Source organism: Phyllopteryx taeniolatus, unplaced genomic scaffold, assembly GCF_024500385.1.
Source record: "Phyllopteryx taeniolatus isolate TA_2022b unplaced genomic scaffold, UOR_Ptae_1.2 contig_24, whole genome shotgun sequence".
Taxonomy (NCBI): domain Eukaryota; kingdom Metazoa; phylum Chordata; class Actinopteri; order Syngnathiformes; family Syngnathidae; genus Phyllopteryx; species Phyllopteryx taeniolatus.
Genome location: NW_026903162.1, coordinates 3,634,940 through 3,662,555, shown reverse-complemented (window position 1 = coordinate 3,662,555; position 27,616 = coordinate 3,634,940). Strand labels below are relative to the sequence as shown.

Genomic DNA, 27,616 nt, shown 5'->3' with positions numbered 1-27,616 from the left:
CTTTTTGGTTCGTGCATTTAGATTGGGATGAGAACGAACATAATGTGTTTGCTGCGCACGAATGTAAAGCTATGCACAATAAAGTAATTGCGTTGGAGTCGCGCAAAGAATTCTGGGACACAGCCGCAGTTTGTCCAAATGGAGTTGCCGTACTCCACCTGCTGAACTCTTAAACGCTCTTACTAGTAAGAGTATTAAATAATCCCTCCCGGATGAGTACTGGACGCAGTGAAAGCCCTCGAAAGAATACGGCCGTCAGCACGTCGCTGGACCAAAACATCAAATTGGATTTTGTTGTCGCCTCGATGCACGCCGAGCTTTCTCGTCTGCAGCTAGCTTAGCATAGTTTAGCTTAGCTCAGCTCGCTAGCCGTTAGCAAAGTGACGCGTTCGTCAGTCATCAAGTAGGGGGGGGGGGGGGGGGGGGGTAAAACGTTTTGATTATCGTGTGAAAATGTGCACGAGAAAGACAGCGGAGTGGAAGGAGGAACTTTCTGGAACCAAGGAGGAGACGGAGTCACAACTTCTCCAAGTGGACGCTGTGTTCCGACCGCCTCGAGATGCGCGGAGCGGAGCAGGTTTGTGCACTTCTTACTCTCACTCGTTGAACAACTACTTCCTACAAAATAGAAGTGAGAGTCAGTCTTCATTGGTGAGGTGAGGTGGGGGGGGGGGGGGGGAGTACCGCGGCCGGTTACTGAGGTACCCCAAAGCTCTATTCTTGGGCCTCTCCTCTTCTCCCTTCCTACACATGAGTCCATCGTCCGAAAAGCACAGCATCTCTTTTATTTCTATGCATATGCCAAAATATACATGCCGCTGACGCGGGAAAATGCAAAACCTCTCGTAAGGTGCAATGAAAACAAATCTGATTTGACTACACGTCCTTTGTTTTCAAGGTTAAAAGTCAGAGGTCCTGATGTTTGGGCCAAGGGAAGCTGTCATACTTCAGGCGAACCCGGGTCCCTTGGGTCAACATTCTAACATTTCAAGTCTTGTCTGGGAAAATAGAGCACGTGCTGACCCAAACAAAACACATCCATAATGGAGGAAAAACATTTTCAACTTGTTGGCGCCCCTCCTAAACTGCCGGCCTCACAAACACAATAAAATGGCCTGGTGGGCTGCGGGTGCGCTTCCGACGGACAGCATTACGCCTCTGAGAATGCGCCATCTCGTCTGATCTTAGAAGGGACAAAGGCAAATTCGGGGCTCTTATGCTTTCATATTTTGCTTTTACTGTACAGTGCTATTTGTTTCAAAACATGTACCCTGAGTAATTTGAGTTACAAGCTTGGTCACAGAATGAAATAAACTCACGACTCAAGGCACCGCTGTATAAACGATAATGCACAGCATCAAAGTCGCAACATGAGACAAGGCTTTAACGACGCAGATGTGTTTTTGTCTTCTGGTGTCCTGCAGACGTCAGTGAAGATCTTTGTCCTGAGCAGCAGGAGCCAGAGTCCCCTCTCATGAAAGAGGAAGAAGAGAAGGAAGAGGAAGCGTTCTTTTGCATTAAAGTGGAAGATGAGGATGAGGAGCACCTCATTAAAGAGCCAGAGCCACCGAACATTAAAGAGGAAAAGGAAGATGCTCTCACCAAGTTGCCATTGATTCTTGTCCCATTCAAGACTGAGGATGATGAAGGTAAAGCTCAAAGTGAGGAGCGCAAAGGGGCGGAGCCTCCAAGCAACAGCAGCTCAAGTCAACACATGACAACAGGTGATAGAGACCACTGTGGAGGATCACACACAGAAAGCCTCTTAGCGCCACTGTCAGATAGTGACGACATAACGTCACATTCTCATGATGATGATGATGATGAACACTCTCGAGGTGAAATGACATGTCACGCTCACAACAAACGCTGGGAATGTTCTCAGTGTGGGAAAACATTTAGTTCAAAGGGGAATTTGAAAGGACATATGAGAACGCACACAGGAGAGAAACCTTTTGCCTGCTCAGTTTGTGGTAAAAGATTTTCTAAAAAGGCACACTTGAAACCACACGCGAGAACACACACTGGGGAGAAACCATTTGCGTGTCCAGTTTGTGATAAAAGCTTCTCTGTAAAGATAAGTTTAATAAGACACACAAGAACACACGTGGGAGAGAAAACATTTGCCTGCTCAGTTTGTGGTAAAAGATTCTTTGAAAAGGCACACATGGAACAACATGCAAGAATACATACTGGGGAGAAACCTTTTGCCTGCTCAGTTTGTGGAAAAAGATACATTGGTAAGGGAAGCTTAAGAAAACATGCGATAACGCACACTGAAGAAAAACCATTTGCCTGCTCAGTTTGTGGTAAAAAATTCATTGAGAAGCGAAGCTTAAGAAACCACGCAAGAACCCACACCGGCGAGAAACCGTTTACCTGCTCAGTTTGTGATAAAAGCTTCTCTATAAAGGAAAGTCTAAGAAGACACACAAGAAAACATACAGGAGAGAAACCTTTTCCCTGTTCAGTTTGTGGTAAAAGATTCTCTTTAAGAGGGAACCTACGAACACACTTAAGAACACACACTGGAGAGAAACCTTTTAGCTGTCCAATTTGTTGTAAAAGATTCTCTTTAAGGGGGAATTTACGAACGCACATCGCCACACACAAGAAACCATTTGCATGTTCAGTTTGTGGGGAAACGTTCACTTTCAAGAGAGATTTAATAGCACATACAAAAGCACACACAGGAGAGAAACCTTTTGCCTGTTCAGTTTGTGCTAAAAGATTTTCCATTAAGGCAAATTTAACAAGGCATTCAAGAACACATACTGGGGAGAAACCATTCAGTTGCAATGTGTGTGCTAAAAGATTTTCCAGTAAGAATTATGTTACGAAACACAAGTGTGCTGGTGAGAAGAGCAGCGATCAATGAATCGATAATAATAATAATAATAATAATTAGACTGTGCTGAAGCTGATTTTTTGTGTGGTAAGGAAAAGCCTGAATAAAATACAATTCTTGAAACTCTGGTAGTGTTCAGTTGCTTTCCATCTCCTCATTCTTTTTTGTCTTGTGTTTGTCACATGATACTTGAGTTCCAGTGGAGCGCGCATATTTGCCATCCAGCATTTATGAATTTATCCATTCACGGATATTTTCCCCTTGCAAAATACTATCCAGTCTGTACGCTATACCCGTGTGTGTGCGCCTCTCTTTAATTCAGATGACAAATGGAGCCAAAATAAAACCAAACTAGTTGTCCGCTGAACCACATTGTGTGGGTAGGCCGAGGTTTGCAAGTGCTTCAAATGCTCTTAAAGTCTTTGTGGTTCTATTTTCTGGTATATTTATGGTTCAAAGTAACTATTGATATAGATAGGCAATTATAATTACTTATAATGATCGATGTTGCGTCGGTTATAACCCTTTAAACAGCGGAGATTTGAACACAAATGGTGCAGCAACAACGTAGTCAGGCAATATAACAATACTCCATCCATCCATTTTATGTATCGCTCATCCTCACTAGAGTCGCGGGCGTGCTGGAGCCTCTCCCAGCTGTCTTCGGGCGAGAGGCGGAGTACACCCTGAACCGGACGCCAGCCAATCACAGGGCACATATAAACAAAGAAGCATTCACACTCACATTCACACCTACGGCCAATGTAGAGCCTTCAATCAACCTACCACGTATGTTTTTGGGATGTGGGAGGAAACCGGAATGCCCGGAGAAAAACCCACGCAGGCACGGGGAGAACATGCAAACCCCAAACAGGCGAGGCCGGGATTGAACCCCGGTCTTCAGAAATGTGAGGCAGACGTGCTAACCAGTCCCCCACCATGCCACCCATAACAATACTCACAGGCAAATATTCTTTGTCCTCTGCGAAAAAAAATGACTCCTATTACTGCAGCCTAATTGCAACGTCTTGTCCGTGTTATGACCACCATCAAATCAAAATATTAGTATTACTGTACATCTACGTCTACATTATTATCAGTGATGGCATGAAGATCGACAATGTCTCTCACCGAACAGTAACTTGTAGATGACTCAAAGAGCAATCCAAGTGTGCAGTAGTATTGTTGTTGTTGATCGGTAGCGGCTCCCTGAGGGCAGGACCCGGAAGAGCCGTGACCAGGATGTCGAGGGTCCGAGAGGATTTGGCACGTTCTTGTCTTAGTTCTGGCAGCGTGTAAGTCCTCAAGGGTGGGCAGGGGGGTTATCGACGATCCTTTCAGCAGTTTTGATTGTCCGTCGCAATCGGAGTTTGTCCTTTTTTGTAGCAGCACCAAACCAGACTGTGAGGGAAGAACACAGGACTGAGTCGATGACCGCTGTGTAGAACTGCCGCAGCAGCTCCCAACCTCGTCCCAGATTATCGCACTACTAACTAGTCACTTTAAACTGCATACATTTCTTGGAAGTCTCGGCGCCCTTTGCGCAGTGCAATTTGTGTGTACTTGACAGCGGCGGGTCCGAGCTTGAATGGTGCCCTATGCAAGACCCCCTTGGCACCCCACCACCCAAACACACCAATTAAAACACACAATTGTATTTTATCATTTTATTTGAAAATATAAATCAACAAATTAGGATACAGCAACAGCGAAGAATAATGAGAATCAAGGCAACATACAGAAAAAAAACAAAAACTTCCAACAACTTTTATATTGTGCAAATCAAATAACACTTAAGAGTATGTTACTGCAACAATTTTATACCCAGCATGATGACTGGCTAAATTGCTCCCCAGATGCAAATGAGTATTTATTTCTGATCAACAATTTCAAGATGGTGCCCACCCTCCCCTTTCCGATTTTAAGTAACGTAAGCGAAACGATGCAACGATGTGAACTCTAAAGAATGACCGAATGAATCCCATCTCTGAGCTGCGGGCGCTTTGATTGGCCAATCGACAGCAAACGAACGGCTGCCTCACGAAAAAGAAAAATAACCCCACAGCACAAGTCCAAAAAATGTTCGGAATTATTAGTGTTTTTGTCAACGTGCTGCGGTTGTTGTCTGTTGGTCTCCTTCAGTTGCGTCATTTTGTTTGTAGCGTGACTAGAGATGAGAATTGGTGTGATTTTGGTTCCGTGATCGATACCGCTTATCAAGCAGATTTCTTATCGATTTTTTAATGGGTGAGGGACTTAAAGGGACTTCATTGATTGCTGCTCTCCTTACCTGCACACTTAACCTCTCTTAACCTCACGCTGAATCATTACTCTAAACCATGAGTACTTGCGTGTGTTGCTAAATTTGTCTTTCTGTTGAATGTTTTCCCACAAACTGAGCAAGCAAAGGGTTTCTCACCAGTGTGTGTTCTTGTGTGCCTTGTTAAATTTGTCTTTTGAGTGAAGCTAAGACCACAAACAGAGCAGGCAAAAGGTTTCTCCCCAGTGTGTGTTCTTGTGTGTGTTGTTAAAATCGTAGTTCTCGAGAATCTCTGACCGCACACTGAGCAAGCAAAAGGTTTCACCCCAGTGTGTATTCTTGTGTGTATTTTTAAATCTTCCTTTGTAGAGAATCTTTTACCACAAACTAAGCAGGCAAAAGGTTTCTCACCATTGTGCCTTCTTTTGTGCCTTGTTAAGTTTGTCTTAATCGAGAATCCTTTGCCACAAACTGAGCAGACAAAAGGTTTTTCTCCAGTGTGTGTTCGTATGTGTCTTTTCAAATTTGAGTTGTTGTAAAACGTTTTGTCACACTGAGAACATTTCACGCGTTTGTTGTCAGTGTGACATGTCATGTCACCTTTTGAGTGTTCATCATCATCGTCGTCGTCGTCGTCTTCAGTGTCAAGCGTTTGTGACATTACGTCATCGCTATCTGATAATGGCGCTAAGAGGCCATCTTCTTGTGATCCTCCACATTGGTCTCCATCACCTTCTTCGTCATCGTCGTCATCTTCACTCTTCACAATGACAGTTAGTGGAAAGTTGGTGATATCAACTTCCTGCTCTTCCTCTTTCATGTCAGGGGGCTTTGACTCCTCGATCTCGTTAATGTAAGTGGGATCCGGCTCCTCTTTTTTAATGTGACTGGGCTCTGGCTCCTGCTGCTCCGAAGGAAGATCTTCGCTGACGTCTGCAGGACACAAGAAGACAAAGCCACGGTTGGGTAAAGTCAAGCTTTGCTCAGCCAAGTCTCACCTTGTGACTTTGGTGTTTATTATTGTTGCGAAATGCTTTTCGGCTCCAGTGGGGGGCCCCGGTGATCCGCGTCCGGGCAAGGGAAAACTGAGTCCATTGTTTGTCGTCATCATAAGGGGTCTTTGAGCCGTGCTTTGTCTAGTCCCTCACCTAGGACCTGTTTGTGATGGGTGACCCTGCCAGGGGCATAAAGCCCCAGACAACTTAGCTCCCAGGATCATTGGGACACACAAACCCCTCCACCGCGATCAGGTGACGGCTCAAGGAGCGGGCAAATCAAATCAAATCATTGTATTCTGTTTTTATTTGTGTTTAACCTTTGTGGAATGCATCATACGGTCAGAAAGAGATAAGAAGGTGCTTCCTTTCGAACATAGGGGAGGACATATTTCACCTACGTGACTAAGTCGTCTTTCCGGTTCTTTTCCAACATAACGTCGCCCAGGCATTGAAATCCATGCCATAGGCTTTACTGACCCCTAGGGGTAGAAGCAGCACACAGCACATCTCGATACAGACACCACTGTTTCAAATGAATTCAGGGGGTTCACATGAATGAATTGGAGTCCAGCCCTTATCCAGCTGTTGTCCATTTTTTGGGGACATTTTTGGACTTTGATGTATTCCGCCTAAGACAAAACAGTTAAAGTCAAAGGTCAGGGGGCTGAAATTTGGCCCCCCCAGTTTTGAACAAGTTAAAAAAAAAAAAAAACATGGAGCATTTTCCAAGTTATTAGAAATAGGAGATAAACATTGATGATACACTATTTACACTATTCCATTCTATGGCGCTATTAATTCCCATTATAAATCACATTTTTCAATGTACTGTAAACCTGATGTGTTAATGCTTTTCCTATAAATACTGAATGAATCCAAGCATTGGGGTGTGCTTGGTGTGTATTTCCACCCCTAAACCACCAACCGGAACCGGAGACCAAACCATTATTATTATTATTATTATCATCATCACAGCTAATTTGAAACTGAATTTGTCGAACTGAATCTGAAATGATCAAACTGAATGTGAAGCGATATCATTTTAATTTGCACTGCGGATAAAAACAAATTTCTTACATTCACTTTCAAGTTTATCGGACTGCAGTTTTAATACAAATTCAAACTCAATTCCTGGCGGCAATGTCATCAAACCAGTAGCTGCATTTTTTTCATTTTTTTTTTTAAGTCCACTGACTTAAGGTTAACACATAATAGGAAACGCCAAAGACGTACTATTAGCCAGCCCCCACGCGGGTACCGACATTTTGACAAATTATTGACCAATCACCATCATCTTTGCATCTGCACGGTTGCAAAATGTAACTGTGTTGATTATATTTGACTCTAATGCAATCCCACTCACTAAATAAAGCATAAAGCGACATTTTTGGTGACAGTAATAACTTAGCCCCGCAGACTGTTCATTTGTGACACGTGTCAATGGCGTGACGTCATATATTCCAAATCTTGTGAGCTAACAAGCTAAACACAGGAGGAATGTTTTTTTTTTTTTTCTTTTCCATCACAGAAAGTAGTTAGTAAAGAAGTGAGAAGTGCACAAACCTCCTGTGTGTATGCCATCTGCAGGCTGCCTGCGAACAGCGTCCAGGAATCCATCTTGTGGCACCTTCTCCTCTTTCCTTGCCCAAAGTTCCTCCTCGTACTCTGCTGTCGGATTTGCACACATTTTCACACGATAATCACAGGCATTTACGCTCACACTCGATCCCCGACAAGCGATATTGTCTGCACACGTCTCTTTGTTAGCGGTTAGCAAGCAAAGCTAAGCTAAACTAGCTCAAAATGCTTCTGTGCACCGAGGCGAGTTTATCCGGACACGAAGATCTGATGACGATGTTTTAGTCCAGTTTTTGAACGCACTGCGTCGAGACTTGAGGGCGTTGAGGAGCAGAGTCCAAAGTGAAGCAAAGTGCGTGATGCGAATTCCTTTTAGCACCTCCTGACAATGTGGCGGCCGAAGAAACACTTCCGGGTCGCGTTACAACCAACCAGGAGCGACAGAGGACGTGGTGACGTAGATTATTATTATTTTTTTATATATTTTTTTAAATTAAGGTTTTATTTAGGAATACCAAACATACAAGTTCAATTAATACAGGGAATCAATCAGTCTCATTACAAAAAATAAATTATATAAAACACATAATTCCAAAGTTTTGTGTGCTTTCACGTTCGTGGATTGTACCAGTACTTTTTTTTTTTGCACGCAGGTGCATAGTTAATGAGCCTAAACAATATATCCATCCATCCATTTTCTGAGCCGCTTCTCCTCACTAAAGCAAATATATAGAGTACTATCAAATTATAAATATCTTTCCATAATTGGGCAATTCCAAAAGAAATGAAAAATATTTTCAGGGGCTCCTTCACATAAACAGCAATTAGTATCAATGTCATTGTAGTATCAATTTCTTTTATGACATGATATGAAGTTCGGACTCGATGACACACACTTTTAAAAAAACATAATGACTCCAGTATACATTGCATTTATAACAATATCAAATTCCCTAAGACAAAATAGTTCCATAGCCATTTGAGTTAAATAATTGACCAAGTGAAAGACTGCTATTCGAAAAAAGGTTTTGTTTCTATATACAATGTCTTTATTATTCCATAAGTGGTAAAAAAAAAACGTGGCGGAACCAAGTGCAGGGAAGCCGGGGAGGCAAGGCAGGAGTCTCAAAAATTTGATTTAATTTCCCAAAAAAGGGGCAAACAAGGAACATTGAAAAAGCAACCTAAACAAAGTCCCGCAACAGTTGACCAAAGTAACACTTGAATGAACCTAAAACTGGAAACAAAACATGACTGGTGACTAAGATGTGGCACAGACAGAGACAAAGACGCCTGAAAACGACACTGAACCGACAAGAAGTGAAAGAAACCAGGGAACTAAATGCAAACAGACTGACGAGACAACGAGGAACACCTGGACAAGACGCGAGCGGCCGGAGGGAGCCGATTGGTCGACACGAGGTAGGTTGACGAGAACAGGTGGACGCGCTAACTAAATGAGCACACGAGACATGAACAACGGGGAACGCAGGAAAACGTGAAACAAAACTAACTGCAAACCAAAACGCAGACGGTGATGCCGAATTCCCAAAAAATACAATTTGGGAGACAATTCCACATCGGGAATGGGTTCTTTATGAATCGCTTCCTAATAATTTGTCCACATTAACCCATTCACTGCCAGGCCTCCCAGTTAACGTGGATATTTGACTTCTAAAGCCGTCAATGGCAGTTAATGTGTTTTAAACAGTTCATTTTCGAAACGAAAAGTCACAAAGAACAAGCGAGGAATCTCCACCTTCAAACACTAGTCATCCTGGGCCTGTTTGAAGCCTCTTGGTATCTTCCTATAGGCGGTGGACTACATCAATGTCATTTGTAATTTTTTGCTGGTAGGTAGGTACCATAGCACAGCGGCATATGGTCGGCATTTGGGCTGCAAGTATCAGACTCACGATTCTTTCTTTGAGCTTGGCCGCCGTGAGTCGAGCGAGTCGGCTGGGAGCGGAAACTGAAGTGCTCAAGCGTTCTGTCACTCACTTCTGAATGTTCGGCGAGTGACCAATGAGCAGCCAGCGTCGGTCGTTGAACTTCTTCGTTGGTGATCCGCTAAGGAGCGATGAGTGATTCGTTTACGCAACGAACTGTTCTGACGTCCTCGTGGAGATAGCTGTCAAATAGCAGCTTCAAGCTAACGGCTCTTTTTTTTCTCATTTGGATCAATAAATGAATGAGGAAGCACTTGAAGGATTTTGTGGAAAAAAACTGAACGATTCGAATCTTTTCAATGAACTAATTCGAATCGTTCATCGACTCAAAAGAACTGCCGTGCCCCTCACTATCAGGCAGTTGGAAAGTGACGCCCCACGATCGCAGTTAGCAGCGTAGCTAGTTTTAGCTCAGCTGTGTAAGGTTGGCTAACTTCCGGTCCGTCAAAACGAGACAATTCGGTTGATTTGAGCTCGAAGACCGGAGTGTAACGTACATTGAGATCGGTAACTCACGGGAGGTGAAGATTGATGGTGTCATGCGTAAAGTCAATAATAATAATGTCAGCCATTGCTCAGCCCGACAACTTTGGTCCGTCTCGGTCGCCATCTTGCTTTAGTCGCGTAGAAAACCACGAGACGTTGTCCTATTTTGTCCAAGTGGAGCCGCCGTACGACTTGTGAGCACGCTCGACGTGACGTGCGCGTCACGCAATCATCCTCCCTGACGTGAGCTCTTCACGGACTAAACTCGACGCATGACCGCCATCACTAGATTACCCGACTAAAACATCATTGGTTAATTATCCGGAAGCGGAAAAAAAATAAAAAATAAAAATAAAAAAAATTCGTCGCGGTGCACGTTGAAGCTCCTCGAGCGAGTTTAGCTTCGCTTAGCCTGTTAGCCCGCTAACAAACAGAGATACAGTGCGAAGTGTTGTGATTATCGTGTGAAAATGTGCAATGAAAGTCGGGAAGAAGAAGAGTGCGAGGGGGATCTTTGCGGGACAAGAGAGGAGACCGAGCGACAAGGTCACAATATCCCTCTGCTTATTTCGTGTTTTTTTTGGGTCATAAACAGCGACGCACGGGAACGGTAATAACTTGTGCTCCGTTGACATACGAGTTTCATGCGTTCCGTGACCAAGCACGTAACTCGAATCACTCACATATGAAGTCAATCGTGGCCATTTACTTGAATTGAAAGGCCGTTCATGTATTCCGGCCGCCTTTGTTGAGAGACAACGAATCGGGCCTCAGTTAATGTGCAGTACCATGCTTGTGCCACAGTGAGGCGCAAGGTCACAAACGCATTGTACTGTATGTATGTATGTGCTATGTATTACTGTATTTCAACTGCTGTAACAGCCGAATCTCCCCTTTGCAGATCAATAAAGATGATCATTGGCAAAAAAATGTGTATCAACAATAATGCGCAACATCGAAGTCACAACATGACCAAACAACGTGCCTTTGTCTTCTTGTCTTGTGCAGATGTCGCTGAAGAAGGTCTCGGTCCTGAGCAGCAGAAGCCCGAGCCTCCTCACGTGAAAGAGGAAGAGGAGGAGGCCGATATCACCCGGTTCCCAGTGGCGGCTGGCGTTGTGAAGCGGGAAGACGATGAAGAGCGAGGTCAGCGGCCACGTCTTCATCCCAAAGTGACGGACTGAGCAAAACGGGTAGTTAGCAAAACGTGCATTTGTCTTCTTGTGTCCTGCAGACGCCATTGAAGGTCTTCGTCCTGAGCGTCAGGAGCCAGAGCGCACGCACTTTAAAGAAGAGGATGATATCGCAAAGTTTCCCTTGATTGGTGTCATTGTGAAGCGGGACGAAGGCGATGACGGATCCCAATCAGGTGGCCTCATAGCTCCGCTGTCAGATAGTGACGACATAACGTCGCACTCCCCTGACACTGTTGTTGCAGATGATGATGAATACGCTCAAGGTGTTTTGACACGTCACACTCACAACAAACTTGTTAAATGCTCTCATTGTGACAAAACCTTTTACAAGTCGTCACTGAAAAGACACAAAAGAACACACACCGGAGAAAAACCTTTCGCATGCTCAGTTTGTGGTAAAAGATTCTCGATCAAAACAAATTTAGCAAGGCACACAAAAACACACACTGGAGAGAAACCTTTTTTCTGCTCAGTTTGCGGCAAACGATTCTCTTTAAAAACAAATTTAACAACGCACGCAAGGACACACACGGGGGAGAAACCTTTTGCTTGCTTAGTTTGTGGAAAAGGATTCTCGATAAAGACAAATTTAACAACGCACATGAGAACTCATGCTGGAGAGAAGCCATTTGCCTGCTCATTTTGTGCTAAAAGATTCACTCAAAAGGAGCATTTAATAGTGCACACTAGAACACACACTGGGGAGAAGCCCTTTGTCTGCTCAGTTTGCAGCTTAAGTTTCAGTGAAGGTTCAACATTGGTTCAACACATGCGTACACACACTGGGGAGAAACCCTATTCCTGCTCAGTATGCAGTAAAAGTTTCTCTACAAAGACCAATTTAACAACACACACACGGACACACGCTGGTGAGAATTCTTTTTCCTGCGAAGTTTGTGGTAAAAGATTCATTCGAGAGGGACATTTAATCGCACATACAAAAACACACACTGGGGAGGAACACGGTTCCTGCGAAGTTTGTGGTAAACAATTCTCTCAAAGGGCAAGTTTGACAAGACACGCAAGAACACACAGTGGTGAGAAACCTTTTGCCTGTTCCGTGTGTGGCAAAAGATTCTCCAGAAAGGCGCATTTAAGAACACACACAAGAACACACACTGGGGAGAAACCCTTTTCCTGCTCAGTTTGCGGCCAAAGATTCTCCTTAAAGACAAATTTAACGATACACATAAGAAGGCACACTGGTGAGAAACCTTTCAGTTGTAGTGCATGTGATAAAAGATTCGCTCATAAGTGCCAGGTCACGAAACACAAGTGCGCCGGCGGGCAGGGCAACGCTCAAAGAATAAACCGAAGAACCTGAGGCTATGTTCGGAAATAACTGACTCATTCCCTAATCACTATGTCCCAATTTCTTATTTTGTTATAGTGGACAACAGATTCCACTAAAACTATAGATTTCACAAAGTGACAGTCTTCGCAATCCTTGGCTCATTCCCTACTCCCTAATCGCTATTTTTGAAATGCTATATAGTGGTCTGTCAAATAAAAAATGAGAACATGTTTTCGACTAGCACACATGTAAGCATTAAGCTAGCGGACCTTTGTTATACAACATATCTTTTGGATGAACATTATGGTGATTAAATATACAAAGATGAATTTTCTTTTTCTTACTGCATGTGTCAGTAACAGTAAAGCTCTACTGGAAGTTCCAAACCGCTCGAAGCAAGCACACTTTGTCTCTAATCGGAGAACTATGCGAGTGGGACAAGAAGAACGGGTGCGAATGAATACTTTCAAAAAAGTTCGAATGCGGTGTCAAATAAAATAAATATTGTCGAAATGGTCTGTACATTGTGACAATCTCCAGTGCTACCCTGTAAAGAGCATATGATTGTTTAATACTATTGAAAGAAAATCCATAAAATAAGACTGAATTGGAAAATGTAATGAAAACATCAGCTAGATTGAATGCACTGATCATAAATTGATATCTGAAGATGTGTACAAATTTAATCTCATCCGAATATTCTGTTAGTGATTAACGTTACAAAAGATGCAAAAATAATATAGTATAAATACAAGCAGCACATCGACTGTCCTACCAGGGAAAATAACATTTTGGACCACTGCTATACGACGTTAAAAAACGCATGCCGTGCCAAACTTCGTGCAGCACTGGGCTCGTCCGATCACTGCTTAATTCACTTAATACCGACGTACAGGCAAGAACTTAAAAGTGCGAAGCCTACGGTGAAAACAGTGAAAAAGTGGACCACTGAAGTAAAGATGGAACTTCGAAGGTGCTTAGACTGCACAGACTGGAGTGTCTTTGAAAATTCAGCCGGCAGCCTGGCTGAATATACGGACACTGTCACATCCTATATCAGTTTCTGTGAAGAGGTTTGCGTACCAACAAAGTCATTTCGCACATTCAATAAGGCATCCGAATCAGATGCCCCAGCCACCTCATCTGGCTGGTAAATCGAGAGCTTCGCCTTTCAGCTTAGCTTCTTCTTCACAACAACTGCCACGTCGGACCGGCATCTTCCTCCACTATCGGAGCCAACTCACAACCAGGTGGTGATCAGTTGACAGCTCCGCCCCTCTCTTCACCCGAGTGTCCAAGACATGCGGCCGCAAGTCCGATGGCACGACCACAAAGTCGATCCTCGAACTGCGACCTAGGGTGTCTTGGTGCCAAGTGCACGTGTGGACACCCTTATGCTTGAACATGGTGTTCGTTATGGACAATCCGTGGTGAGCACAGAAGTCCAATATCAGAACACCGCTCGAGTTCTGACCCTTCCAGGTCTCACTGTCATTGCCCACGTGAGCATTGGAGTCCCAAGCGGGAGTGCTCTCCAGCACCCCCTCCAAGGACTCCAAAAAGGGTGGGTACTCTGAACTGCTGTTTGGTGCATAGGCACAAACAACAGTCAGGACCCGTCCCCCCACCCGAAGGCGGAGGCAGGCTTCCCTCTCATCCACCAGGGTGAACCCCAACATATGGGTGCTTAGCCGGTGGGCAATAAGTATACCCACACCTGCTCGGCGCCTCTCACCGTAGGCAACTCCAGAGTGGAAAAGAGTCCAACCCCTCTCGAGAGGACTGGTACCAGAGCCCAAGCTGGTGTGAGGAGGCGAGTCCGACTATAACTAGTCGTACACCAGCTTGGGCTCCTTCCCTGCCAGAGAGGTGACATTCCACGTCCCGAGAGCCAGCTTCTGTAGCCGGGGATCGGATCGCCAAGGTCCCTGCCTTCGGCCACCGCCCAGCTCACACTTCACCCGACCCCTTTGGCCCCTCCCACAGGTGGTGAGCCCATGGGAAGGGGGACCCACGTTACCCTTTCGGGCTGTGCCCGGCCAGGCCCCACAGGTGCAGGCCCTGCCACCAGGCGCTCGCCTTCTAGTCCCACCTCCAGGCCTGGCTCCAGAGGGGGGCCCCGGTCACCCGCATCCGGGCAAGGGAAACCTAGATCCATTTGTTTCTTTCTTCATAGGGGTTTTTGGAGCCGTGCTTTGTCTGGTCCCTCACCTAGAACCTGTTTGCCATGGGTGACCCTACCAGGGGCGTGAAGCCCCAGACAACTTAGCTCCTTGGATCATTGGGACACACAAACTCCTCCACCACGATAAGGTGACAGCTTCCAGGAGGGGAGTAATTAACATTGCAAAGAGGAACTATGCAGCAAAGTTGGAAAAACAGTTTAGCGCTAACGACTCTAAATCAGTCTGGCATGCATTCCAATCGCGGACCAATTACAAGCGACGATCTCCCCAAGCTGAGAACAATAGTAGACTTACCGACGACTTGAATACCTTCTACTGCAGATTTGAAAAGGACACTTTCACATCCCACACCCACCCGGCCGCACCCCCAACCACAATCACACCTCTGACTTCTGCGTTAACCATCCGTGAACAGGATGTGAGATGCATCTTCAAACAACAAAAGATTAACAAAACGGCAGGCCCAGACCATGTGTCCCCATCCTGCCTCAAAGTCTGCGCGGACCAGCTCGCGCCAGTCTTCACTCAGATCTTCAATAGATCTCTGGAACTGTGCGAAGTACCATCCTGTTTCAAACGCTCCACCATCATTCCAGTCCCCAAGAAACCTGCAATCTTGGCTTGTCGCCTTGACATCTGTGGGCATAAAGTCCTTTGAACGTCTCGCGGTGGACCACCTCAAGAGCGTCACAGGTCCCCTGCAGTTTGCGTACCGAGCGAACAAGTCTGCGGATGATGCAGTCAACATGCACTTCATCCTAGAACACCTCGACAGTGCAGGAACCTACGCGAGGATCCTGTTCGTGGACTTGAGCTAAGCGTTCAACACCATCATCCCTGAACTCCTTTCCTCCAAGCTTCTCTAGCTCAGCGTCTCACCTGCCATCTGCCAGTGGATTTACAGCTTCCTGACGGGCAGGACACAGCAGGTGAGGCTGGGGGAGGCCACCTCATCCACACGCAGCATCAGCACTGGGGCGCCCCAAGGTTGTGTCCTTTCTCCGCTGCTCTTCTCTCTCTACACGAACAACTGCACCTCAACGCACCCGGCTGTCAAACTCCTGAAGTTTGCAGATGACACCACTGTCATCGGCCTCATCAAGGACGGTGACGAGTCTGCATATCGACAGGAAGCGGAGCGGCTGGAGCTGTGGTGCGGACGACGCAACCTGGAGCTGAACACGATCGAGACTGTAGAGATGATCGTGGACTTCAGGAGGCATCCTTCGCCACAGCTGAACCTCACACTGTCCAGCTGCTTTGTGTCAACCGTCAAAACCTTCAAGTTCTTGGGAATTACAGTCTGTCAGGACCTGAAGTGGGCGACCAACATCGACTCCGTCCTCAAAAAGGCCCAGCAGAAGATGTACTTCCTGCAGCTTCTGAGAAAGCACGGCCTGCCACGGGAGCTTTTGAGGCAGTTCTACACAGCGGTCATCGAATCAGTCCTGTGTTCGTCCATCACAGTCTGGTTTGGTGCTGCTACAAAAAAGGACAAACTCTGACTGCAACGGACAATCAAAACTGCTGAAAGGATTGTCGGTACCCCCGTACCCACCCTTGAGGACTTGCACGCTGCCAGAACTAAGACAAGAGCGTGCAAAATCCTCTCGGACCCTCCGCAACCTGGTCACCGGCTCTTCCAGCTCCTTCCCTCAGGTAGGCGCAACCGATCAATGCGAACTAGAACTAGCAGACATTCCAACAGCTTCTTCCCTCTTGCGATCAACTTCTTAAACACCTGTTCCATTACAACATGCTGGCAATTTTTTGACTTGAGTTCGTTGTCACATTTCTGTCGGGCCAATCATATATTGCTCGTGCACTCACTGTAGTAGTCTCGCCACGCTGCACTATTTGCATATCTGTTGTTGACCAATACAGGCCACTCATGCCAGACTAGCATCTGCTCCATTTGCACACTGACCGAGGAGTATCTGCACCATTTGCACAATCAACATTGTCCCAGATTATCGTACTACTCGCTTGAAGTCTCGGCGCCCTTTGCACAATGGTCATTGCACCGGACTGTTGCAATATTAGTCTTTCGAACTGCTCTAAGTGCTAGACGACTCTGCATCTTTTTGCACAATTGTCCAAAAATAAATAAATAAAACATTTGTACCGGCATTACCAGATATCCAACTACCGGAGACAAATTCCTTGTGTGTTTTTTGGACATTCTTGGCAAATAAAGATGATTCTGATTCTGAAGGAACGTGCAATTCTCATGCCGAAACGGTAGTAACGATCAACATATTGCCAATCGTCGTCCAATTACCCTGTCGAAGACTGATTTGACTGACTGTCTAGACCTGATTGCACAAAGATTCGTACATAGTTTGACTCCGATTATAAATGACACTTAATCTGGTTTACTTCACAAACGCAGTATCAAATTAGTAATAGATTGATGATCGCCACACGGAGCCCCCTTACCCGCCCACGCGATTGTGACACCAGGCAACGGAAGCCACCCGAGAGGCTCGTGGAACAAGCGTCACCTTTTGATAGGGGTTGACCGATATTTTGCTTCGCGCACGCTGGACACATATTGGCATCTGGTACGCAGAGATTTGGTTTGGAAGGGGATAGAGTGATATGTGCTAAATGAAGTATCGCCCATAGGTGGCAGTGTTACCTCAGGAGACATTTGTACGAGGGTTTTTTTTTGTTTGTTTTTTTTGTTTTTTTTTGTCGCTGAAGCCGAATGCGTGATGAAATAAACAGATAACTCAAACTAATATACATGTTCAAGTCGTTACTTTATTAAGTCGTATAATAACTACGCGGGCATCCTTCAACTGCAGGCTGCAGAGCCCGGATTGCAAACCACTCCTAGTTTGTCCAAGTGGGGTTGCCATACTCCGCTTTCCGTGCAAAGGTTTTCCTGGAGTTTGCCACGCTCCACTAAACAATTCTTCTTCGTTTAGTACTGAACGCACCGAAGCCTCGACGCACTTCGCTGCAGAAAGTCATCATTTGGCAAAGCTCCGTGTCCGTTTAGACTCGTCCCGGTGCACGTCGAAGCGTCTCCAGCTAGCTTAGGTTAGTTTAGCTTAGCTTGCTAGCCGCTAACAAACGGACGTCTTTTGTTTACTGTAGCAACAAGTCGGGCAGCGGAGATCGAGTTGCGATTGTCGTGCGGGAAAAACAAAACAAAAAATGTGTGCGAATATTGCGAAAGAAGAATACAAGGAGGATGTTTGTGTCACAAAAGAGGACGAGCGACCGCGTCGACAACTGGACGCTGTTTGCAGGCCTCGAGTGCTCCACGGAGCAGGTTCGTACACGTCCTCTGTTCTCCCTCCCCTCACTCGTGTTCTAACTTGCTCCCAGGGATGGGACGGAGTCAAATATGGGCAAGCAACAAGTAATAATTCGCCGATCCAGTGGTAGGAACCAACAAAGTACAAATAAGAGACGAGTCAGAAAGACGACGTTGATATCTACAATAGTGGATAATCAAAGTGCGGTTTTCCACAAATACTTGGTTTCAGCCTGCAACGCGGGGGAAGCGTCAACAACAACAACAAGAGGAACGGATTCAGGGAAGCAAGATATTCCCCATCCGTGGCCATAAGTACTTAAGTACAGCGTATTAGTACTTTTTCTACTTCTTGTTGTTGTAACTTGTATTTTATACACTATAATTTTCCAAGTTGTTATTTGATTATTTTTCCTTCATTGAGCTCATTTGATAACCTTTGCTGGTTCCTTTTTTTTTAAATTTTTTTGTTTTTTTTTAAGCTTTTGAGTTATTGCTGCGGTCGCACTAAACTCGGATAACAAAATTTCCAAGTGGCCCGCCGAAAAATGGGCCAGAAGCGCATTTTCAGTTGCAGACTGAAATATTTTTTAGCATCGAAACATCCCGTCCGAGACTGGCTGTCGTGATGACGCAAAAAACCGCAACCGGCGTGCGCCTGACTGGATAAACGAGCGTCAATCATCTGGAAGATAACGAGAACTTTATTCCTCATAGAAGTAAGACAACACGCACCAAAACAACATTACGACACTATCGTAACACTGGGCGGAATACGGCATACGGCCGGCATGTGTAAATTATATATATATATATATATATATATTGCATTATTGCAATGCCTTGGTTTTGGTGAGGTTTTGAGATGACAAAAAGGTGGATGAATTATATATATTTTTTTTAAAGAGCCACGTTGCCGGAGAGCCGAAAATCCACAACGGCTTCTGCAGTGCTGTCATCAGGCGCCGTGGTCGGCAGTCACGTTATGTCCCCGCCGATGACCGCAAGTTGGCTTGTGTGCTTATTTTATTTATTTATTCATTTCACAGTAGTGATTCCATTTTGAAGGTGAGGCGAAGTTGATTTTCCCCGCACAGGTTCAAATCCTGTTCGTGACGAATTGTTTTTTTTCCCCCCAGAAGAGGCAGGAACATAGGGGGACCTACAAGAGCGGAGGTAGAAGCACGCAGGTGGATTACATCTTGTGCAGACGATGTCATCTGAAGGAGGTTACCGACTGGAAGGAAGTGGTAGGGGAGAGTGTGGCTAGACAGCATAGAATGGTGGTGTGTAAGATGACTGGTGGTGGGGAGGACGATTAGGAAGACAAAGGCAGAGGAGAGAACCATGTGGTGGAAGCTGAGACAGGACGAGTGTTGTGCAGCTTTTCACGAAGAGGTGAGACGGGCTCTCGGTGGACAGGAGGAGTTTTCAGAAGACTGGAATGCCTGACGAATGGAGGAAAAGTGTGCTGGTGCCCATTTTTAAGAACAAGGGTGATGTGCAGAGCTGTGGGAACTATGGAGGAATAAAGTTGATGAGCCACACAATGAAGGTATGGGAAAGAGTAGTGGAGGCTAGACTCAGGACAGAAGTGAGTATTTGCGAGCAACAGTATGGTTTCATGCCTAGAAAGTGTACCACAGATGCATTATTTGCCTTGAGGATGTTGATGGAAAAGTACAGAGAAGGTCAGAAGGAGCTACATTGTGTCTTTGTAGATCTAGAGAAAGCCTATGACAGAGTACCCAGAGAGGAACTGTGGTACTGCATGCGGAAGTCTGGAGTGGCAGAGAAGTATGTTAGAATAATACATGACATGTACAAGGGCAGCAGAACAGCGGTGAGGTATGCTGTAGGTGTGACAGAGAAGTTAAAGGTGGAGGTGGGACTGCATCAGGGATCACCCCTGAGCCCCTTGCCGTTTGCAGTGGTGATGGATAGGCTGACAGATGAGTTTAGACGGGAATCCCCGTGGACCGTGATGTTTGCGGATGACATTGTGATCTGCAGTGAAAGCAGGGAGCAGGTGGAGGAACAGTTAGAAAGATGGAGGCATGCACTGGAAAGCAGAGGAATGAAGATTAGCCGAAGTAAGACAGAATATATGTGCATGAATGAGAGGGGTGGTGGGGGAAGAGTGAGGCTACAGGGAGAAGAGATAGCAAGGGTGGAGGACTTGAAATACTTGGGGTCAACCGTCCGGAGCAATGGTGAGTGTGGTCAGGAAGTGAAGAAACGGGTCCAAGCAGGTTGGAACGGGTGGAGGAAGGTGTCAGGTGTGTTATCTTATGATCTTATCGGCCTGATCGGTATCGGCCGATAATTAGCATTTTATGCTGATCGGCTTTGATGTCATAAATCTCCGCAAAAGATATTTACTCCGCGTTGCCATTGTGTACAGTATATTTGAATCCCAAAGCTAGTTTATTTTTAGCCTTGTCGCGTGTCTTTTGACGTAATACTGTAAATATCGGACCGCCAATAAAGTTATTTAAAAAAAAAAAAAAACATGTCGGCGGTGTGGGACAGACAACACGTAATGCCCCGGATCTAACTACAAGACAAATGAGCTCTTTCACGATTGCACTACGTCAGACTACTGCAATAAAATCTTGTATTCCGATACCACCGCATCCTGTTTTTTTTTTTTACGATCACTGGGCTTTATCTTGTCAATTCAAACGCGACCGGATACACTCGTTACTATGGCGACGACATCGTGACGCGTGTACTATAAAAAAAAAATAAGAATCTCACGGCACACCAACAAATAAAAATGTCACAAAAAGTGGATATATTAACTACTTTATGTACTTCCTGGCATCTAATAGAAGACCAATCATTTGCCTCACTGGCATAAATAGAGGAACAACGATACATTATTTATTGTAAATATAATTTTGGAGCAATTAAGTAAATGAACAAGTCATTTAAATAGACACATTGCTCCATGTTGTGATCGGATCGGTGGTCGTTTATCGTTTTTTTTTTTTTTTTTTAATAGCAGGCTCCATGAATAAGCAATCATTTTTTAAATTGGAAATTGGCGAAGCTCCACCATAATGACGAGCATTGCAAAATGACCGGGATCCATTGCGCTGTGTTTTTTTTCCCTGTCTGTTATGCGAGGCTGCTTCATACGACATCAGTGACGTCATTTGTCTGTAACCAATCACGCTGCGATGCACGATTCATAAACTACTTCCTGGATTTCGCAACACGCTTCCAAGCCTGGGCACAATTTGTCCCATCACTAGCGTCCGGCATTCGTCGCCCCTCCCCCACTAAAAGATGTGTTGAGCGTCGTGTGAGGAGGAGGCGACGCCGCGGAGGAGACCGCCGCCCATCCGCTTGCTGAGAGGAGCCCAGAAAGCCTGTTAGCTCGCAAGCGAGCTGTTGGTTAGCACATGATCTTTTAATGTCTTCTGCACCGAAGTGGGACAATAGTGCAGTTTTGTTGTTCACCGTGCAATGACAATAAAGATGATAAATTATAAATGGAGCACACGTGAGAATATTCTCTTCTTCAAATGTCTGGGTTATGGGGCACAGTGGCAAGACAACAAGCTTATCTTCTAACTTCACCAAAACGTGCGTTTGTCTTGTTCTCTTCTGCATACGTCACAGATGAAGATGTTCATCCTGAGCATCAGGAGCCAGAGCCCCCACACGTTAAAGAGGAAGAGCAGGAAGCTGAAATCACGGCGTTTACATTTACGGGTGTCATTATGAAGAGTGAGGATGACGGAGAGCAAGGTCAAGGTCAGCTTCATCCCTGTCAAAGTGTGGAGCAACATCAAAGTCACAACATGAGTGGACTGAGCAAAGCTTGACTTTACCAAACCGTGTGCGTTTGTCTTCTTGTGTCCTGCAGACGTCAGTGAAGAAAATCTTCGCCTCGAGCAGCAGGAGCCGGAGCGCGCACACAAAGAAGACGAGCAGGAGGACGATGTGACCGAGTTTCCATTGATTGTCATTGTGAAGAGTGAAGATTGCGATGAACACCACTATGGAGGATTCAATTCAGAAAACCTCTTAGCTCCACTCTCAGTTGGTGACCACATCGCGGAACACTATCCTGACATTGACGTTGATGGTGACGAACACTCTAAAGGTGATATGCCTTGTCACACTGACAGCAAACACTTGAAATGTTCTCAGTGTGACAGAACCTTTTACAACACGTCAACACTGAAAAGACACACAAGAACACACACCGGAGAAAAACCTTTTGCCTGCTCAATTTGTGACAAAGGATTCACTCAAAAGGGACATTTAATAGCACACACACGGACACACACTGGGGAGAAACCGTTTGCCTGCTCAGTATGCGGTAAAGGGTTTTCCAGAAAGGGAGATTTAAGTATACACACAAGAACACACACTGGTGAGAAACCCTTTGCCTGCTCAGTTTGTGGTACAAGATTCAGACAGAAGGGAGATTTAATAGCGCACTCAAGAACCCACACTGGGGAGAAACCTTTTGCCTGCTCATTTTGTGGCACAAGGTTTACCCAGAAGGGACATCTAATAGCACACACAAAAACACACACCGGAGAGAAAACCTTTGCCTGTTCATTTTGTGGTTCAAGATTTACACAGAAGGGAGATTTAAGAATACATATAAGAACACACACTGGGGAAAAACCTTTTGCTTGCTCAGTTTGCAACTTAAGTTTCAGTGTACGTTCAACATTAATTCAACACATGAGGACACACACTGGTGAGAAACCCTTTTCCTGCTCAGTTTGTAGTAAACGTTTCTCTAAAAAGACCAATTTAACTGCACATACTAGAACGCATGCTGGAGAGAAACCTTTTGCCTGCACAGTTTGTGGGAAAGGTTTCACTCAGAAGGGACATTTAATGGCACACACAAGAACACACACTGGGGAGAAAACTTTTGCCTGCTCAGTTTGTGATAAAAGATACACTCAGAAGGAACATTTAACAACACACATACGAACGCACACTGGTGAGAAACCATTCAGTTGCAGTGTGTGTGATAAAAGATTCCATGTTAAGCGTCAGGTTAAGAGACACAAGTGTGCTGGTGTCAGAGCAGTGGTCAATGATGCTATAGAATAAACCTAAGAAACTGAGGTTGTGTTGGATGTTGTTCCCAAAAACCGAATCAATTTAGGAACATTATTGTGGTCTGGGCTACAGTATATAATTGACTCATCAAATGAAAAATGGGAACATTGTTATAATGGTTAGCAAAATGTGTTGTACATAATTGACAGTAAGAAGGACTTGTTTCTATTTTCTTTATATCTCCTTATTCCACATATACCGGTGGCGACCATTCACACATTTATTTGATATCGAAATCCTTATAAATCCTATATGACTTCGATCAGCGTATGTGTACAATACATATTGAATATAAACAACCCGAACATGTTCTATGTTAATTGAATCATCTTGCGGAAAGTTGTATTTGAAATTAAAGGCGCTGTTTGAACACATAACCTCATGTCAATGACTGAAAGGATGAACTGATATCTGTCTGGGTGTACACTATACAGTACTTGAGAAGCTCAAACTAATAGATATGATCTGCATTTGCTTTTTTTTTTTTTTTTTTTTTTTTCAATATGGAACATTAACAATAGGTTGACATGTTTTCCTCTCCTATCACAATTTGTATGGGTGCGGCTCAACTTACAGACCACAAGGAAATTGTTTTCGTGTGAGAATGATTTTTTTCTTTTCTTGTACATTGGGGTTTGTGTACCAGACCTTGTGTTCCCCGATTTCAATGTTCTGATTGCTCTCATTGTATTGTCTGTCCGCAAAACATTTCCATATCCTTTCATGTTTAGAGGCCAGTAAATTTGCTGTCGAGCTCTGTAGCGCTTTCATGCTTGCTCACTGTAAATAAAGTTGTCTTTTGTTCGACAACCTTGTATCAGTGGAGTCTTCCTTCAACATCAACGCCGGATCATTTTCCATCCCGGGAAGGAGAAGGTCCCTGATGCACCACATCCCAGAATCTCACCGCTCGCCTGAGCACTTTCCGTTTTCCTATCAATGAAAGTCATTTTCATGTTTTGCTTCTGAATACTTTGTATCGCGCGAACGCAATCGGGCACGCATGTCAAGCTCGCGTCCACATTTAGCTCGTTATTTGCTACCGCAGTGGATACGTTCCACACCCACCCGCAATAGATGAAATGAGGCGGTATAGGGAGACCAGATTAAAAAATTTTACCCTCTGATGTATTTTAAACACATTTAAACTTATTAAAACACACCTTTTAAAAGTATTCATTAGCTCCTAGCCTCACGCATGCTCATACAGATTTCCAAAAAGAGGCTCCGCTTGCTTGCTTCAAGCGGTCCAGTGTGTGTTCTATTAAATGTCTTTTTATTGAGAATCTTTTATCGCAAACTGAGCAGGCAAGAGGATTTTCTCCAGTGTGTGTTCTCGTGTGCCTTTTCAACGATGAACTATAGAAAAATGTTTTGTCGCACTGAGAACATTTCATGCGTTTGTTGTCAGGGTTGCATGTCATATGACCGTTAGTGTTTTCTTTATCATCAACATCCTCATCATCGTCAGAACAGTGGGCCATTACGTCCTCAGAATCTGATAGTGGCGCTAGGAGGCCGTCTGCTCGTGACCCTCCACGGTGGTCTCCATCACCTTCTTCATCATCATCTTCACAATGACAGTCAATGGAAACTCTGCAATGTCAGCCTCCTCCTCTTCCTCTTCCTCTTTGATGTTGGGGGGGGGGAGCTCTGGCTCCTCCTGCTCAGGGCGGACATCTTGACTGACGTCTGCAGGACACAAGAAGACAAACACAAATGGTTCCGTAAATTCAAGCTTTGCTCAGTCCACTCTCATGTTGTGACTTTGATGTGTGGTATTGTTCATTCAGCGGATGTAACGGACCTCGATAGAACAGACTAATAGGGGGAAAGGGTCGTCCATTAAATTCGACTGTCCGTTAAATTGAAGCACTCTTTTGTTGGCTAAAAACAGCATTACATTACAAAATTATTTTTTTGTACTTTTTGTCATGGGCTTCACCCAGTAAAGTACAAAGTATATAAAAAAATGCTTCAAAATGTTTGAAAGGTTTTAAGGTTTTTCCAAACTTACCTGACTGGTGCATGACAGGGGTGATTTGGAGCTCCAACTGGACACTATTTTCTGTATGTTAAATTTGAAGGCCGTTAAATTGAGGTCTGTTAAATCAAGGTTCAACCGTACATGTTTTTGGCAATGTTTATTGGGAATATGTATAATTACCACCTGTGGGAGGGGCCATAGGGGTCGGGTGCAGTGTGAGCTGGGCGGTGGCCGAAGACTGGGACCTTGGCGATCTGATCCCCAGCTACAGAACCTGGCTCTAGGGACGTGGAATGTCACCTCTGTGGCAGGGAAGGAGCCCGAGCTGGTCTGTGAGGTCGAGAAGTTCTGACTAGATCTAATCGGGCTCGCCTCCACACACGGCTTGGGCTCTGGTACCAGTCCTCTTGAGAGGGGTTGGACTCTCTTCACTCTGGTGAGAGGCGCCGAGCAGGTGTGGGTATATTTATTGCCTCCTGGCTCGGTGCCTATACGTTGGGGTTCACCCCAGTGGACGAGAGGGTAGCCTCCCTCCGCCTTGGGGTGGGGGGGTGGGTCCTGACTGTTGTTTGTGCCTATGCACAAAACAGCAGTTCAGAGTACCCACCCTTTTTGGAGTCCTTGGAGGGGGTGCTGGAGACCACTTCCACTGGGGACTCCCTTGTTCTGCTGGGGGACTTCAATGCTCACGTGGACAATGACAGTGAGACCTGGAAGGGCGTGATTGGGAGAAACAGGAATCCCCTGTCAGAAGGAGTTTCAACTCCCACCTCCGACAGAACAATCCCCGAACCCGTTGGTGAACACCAACGGTGAGGGATGCCGTCAAGCTGAAGAAGGAGTCCTATCGGGCCTTTTTGGCCTGTGGAACTCCTGAGGCAGCTGATGGGTACCGGCTGGCCAAGCGGAATGCAGTTTTGGTGGTCGCTGAGGCAAAAACTCAGGTATGGGAGGAGTTTGGTGAGGCCATGGAGAATGACTTCCGGAAATTCTGCTCCACCATCCGGCGTCTCAGGTGGGGGAAGCAGTGCACCATCAACACTGATGGGGCGCTGCTGACCTCGACAGGGGACGTTGTGAGTCGGTAGGGAGAATACTTCGAAGATCTCCTCAATTCCACCGACACACCTTCCCATGAGGAAGCAGAGTCTGGGTTCTCTGAGGCGGGCTCTCCTATCTCTGGGGTTGAGGTCACCGAGGTGGTTTAAAAGATTTCCTGAAATAAGCAAGGTGAATGGCACAGTTTGGTGGGTAACAGCGGAGATGATACGGCCATCCGGGGCTGTGACCTTCTTTGGAGATGGAAGCAGTTGGAGAGGAATTTGGAGCTGGTGAATTATGGCTTCATGAATGAAATTGTCATCGGCACCGGAATCAATCAGGGTAGTGTTGGGGGTGTTAAGAGCCGAAACTATAATGCAAGCGGGAACGGTCATGCGAGAAGGAGAGCTTGAGGGTATGGCATTTTAGCTCACCGCGACGCTCTCAGGTTGCGGTGAGTCTTTTGGCCTGAGGGGACATGGAGAAATAAAGTGACCGGTTTGACCGCAGTAGATACACAGCCGCTGGGCGATATGACGCTGACGCTCCTGTGGATCTAACCGTGTCTTAGCAACTTGCATGGGCTTTTCTGGCGAATCAGATGCCCCAGCCACCTCATCTGGCTCCTCTCGATGTGGAGGAGCAGCGACTCTACTCTGAGATCCTCCCGGGTGACCGAGCTTCTCACCCTATCTCTAAGGGAGAGCCCGGACACCCTGCGGAAGAAACTCATTTCGGCCCCTTGTATCCGGGATCTTGTTCTTTCGGTTATGACCCACAGCTCGTGACCATAGGTGAGGGTAGGACTGTAGATCAACCGATAAATCGAGAGCTTCGCCTTTCGGCTTAGCTCCTTCTTTACCACAACGGACCGATACAAAGTCCGCATCACTGCAGACGCTGCACCAATCCGCCTGTCGATCTTCTGTCCCGTTCTTCCCTCACTCGTGAACAAGACCCCAAGATACTTGAACTCCTCCACCACCCCAGTCTGCCAATCCAGAGGCACTGTCCCCGATGTCCACGCGATGTTGCAGAGGCGTGTCAACCAGGACAGCCCCACAACATCTAGAGCCTTTAGGAACTCTGGGCGAATCTCATCCACCCCTGGGGCCTTGCCACCGAGGATCTTTTTAACCACCTCGGTGACCTCAACCCCAGAGATAGGAGAGCTCGCCTCAGAGAACCCAGACTCTGCTTCCTCATGGGAAAGTCGATCATCGAACTGCGACCTAGGGTGTCCTGGTGCCAAGTGCACGTGTGGACATCCTTATGCTTGAACATGGTATTCGTTATGGACAATCCGTGGTGAGCACAGAAGTCCAATAACAGAACACCGCTCGGGTTCTGATCGGGGGGGGCGTTCCTCCCAATCACGCCCTTCCAGGTCTCACTGTCATTGCCCACGTGAGCATTGAAGTCCCC

The 27,616-nt window shown here is 45.7% G+C and overlaps 2 protein-coding genes across 6 annotated transcripts; one reads left to right on the top strand and one right to left on the bottom strand.

Annotated features, from left to right (window-relative positions):
• Positions 1 to 434: 434 nt before the first annotated feature.
• LOC133473333 (gastrula zinc finger protein XlCGF57.1-like) lies at positions 435 to 27,616 on the top strand. Of its 4 annotated transcripts, none has more exons than XM_061764993.1 (5): positions 435 to 577; positions 11,128 to 11,265; positions 11,354 to 11,488; positions 21,694 to 21,828; positions 21,941 to 23,973. In XM_061764993.1, the coding sequence occupies exons 1-5, from the start codon at positions 454 to 456 to the stop codon at positions 23,152 to 23,154; spliced, it is 1,746 nt and encodes a 581-aa protein (XP_061620977.1). In that variant the 5' UTR covers positions 435 to 453; the 3' UTR covers positions 23,155 to 23,973. The 4 variants fall into 4 exon arrangements, 3 of the variants coding, with proteins under 3 accessions (XP_061620977.1, XP_061620978.1, XP_061620976.1); XM_061764992.1 differs by lacking the exon at positions 435 to 577 and adding an exon at positions 10,359 to 10,665 and having other exon boundaries at positions 11,354 to 11,578; XR_009787033.1 differs by lacking the exons at positions 21,694 to 21,828; positions 21,941 to 23,973 and adding an exon at positions 27,579 to 27,616 and having other exon boundaries at positions 11,354 to 14,091.
• Positions 4,501 to 10,349, bottom strand: LOC133473339 (histone-lysine N-methyltransferase PRDM9). Of its 2 annotated transcripts, none has more exons than XM_061764999.1 (3): positions 10,150 to 10,349; positions 7,670 to 7,774; positions 4,501 to 6,041 (listed from the first exon to the last, which is right to left on the bottom strand). In XM_061764999.1, the coding sequence occupies exons 1-3, from the start codon at positions 10,241 to 10,243 to the stop codon at positions 5,176 to 5,178; spliced, it is 1,065 nt and encodes a 354-aa protein (XP_061620983.1). In that variant the 5' UTR covers positions 10,244 to 10,349; the 3' UTR covers positions 4,501 to 5,175. The 2 variants fall into 2 exon arrangements, with proteins under 2 accessions (XP_061620983.1, XP_061620984.1); XM_061765000.1 differs by having other exon boundaries at positions 7,670 to 7,771.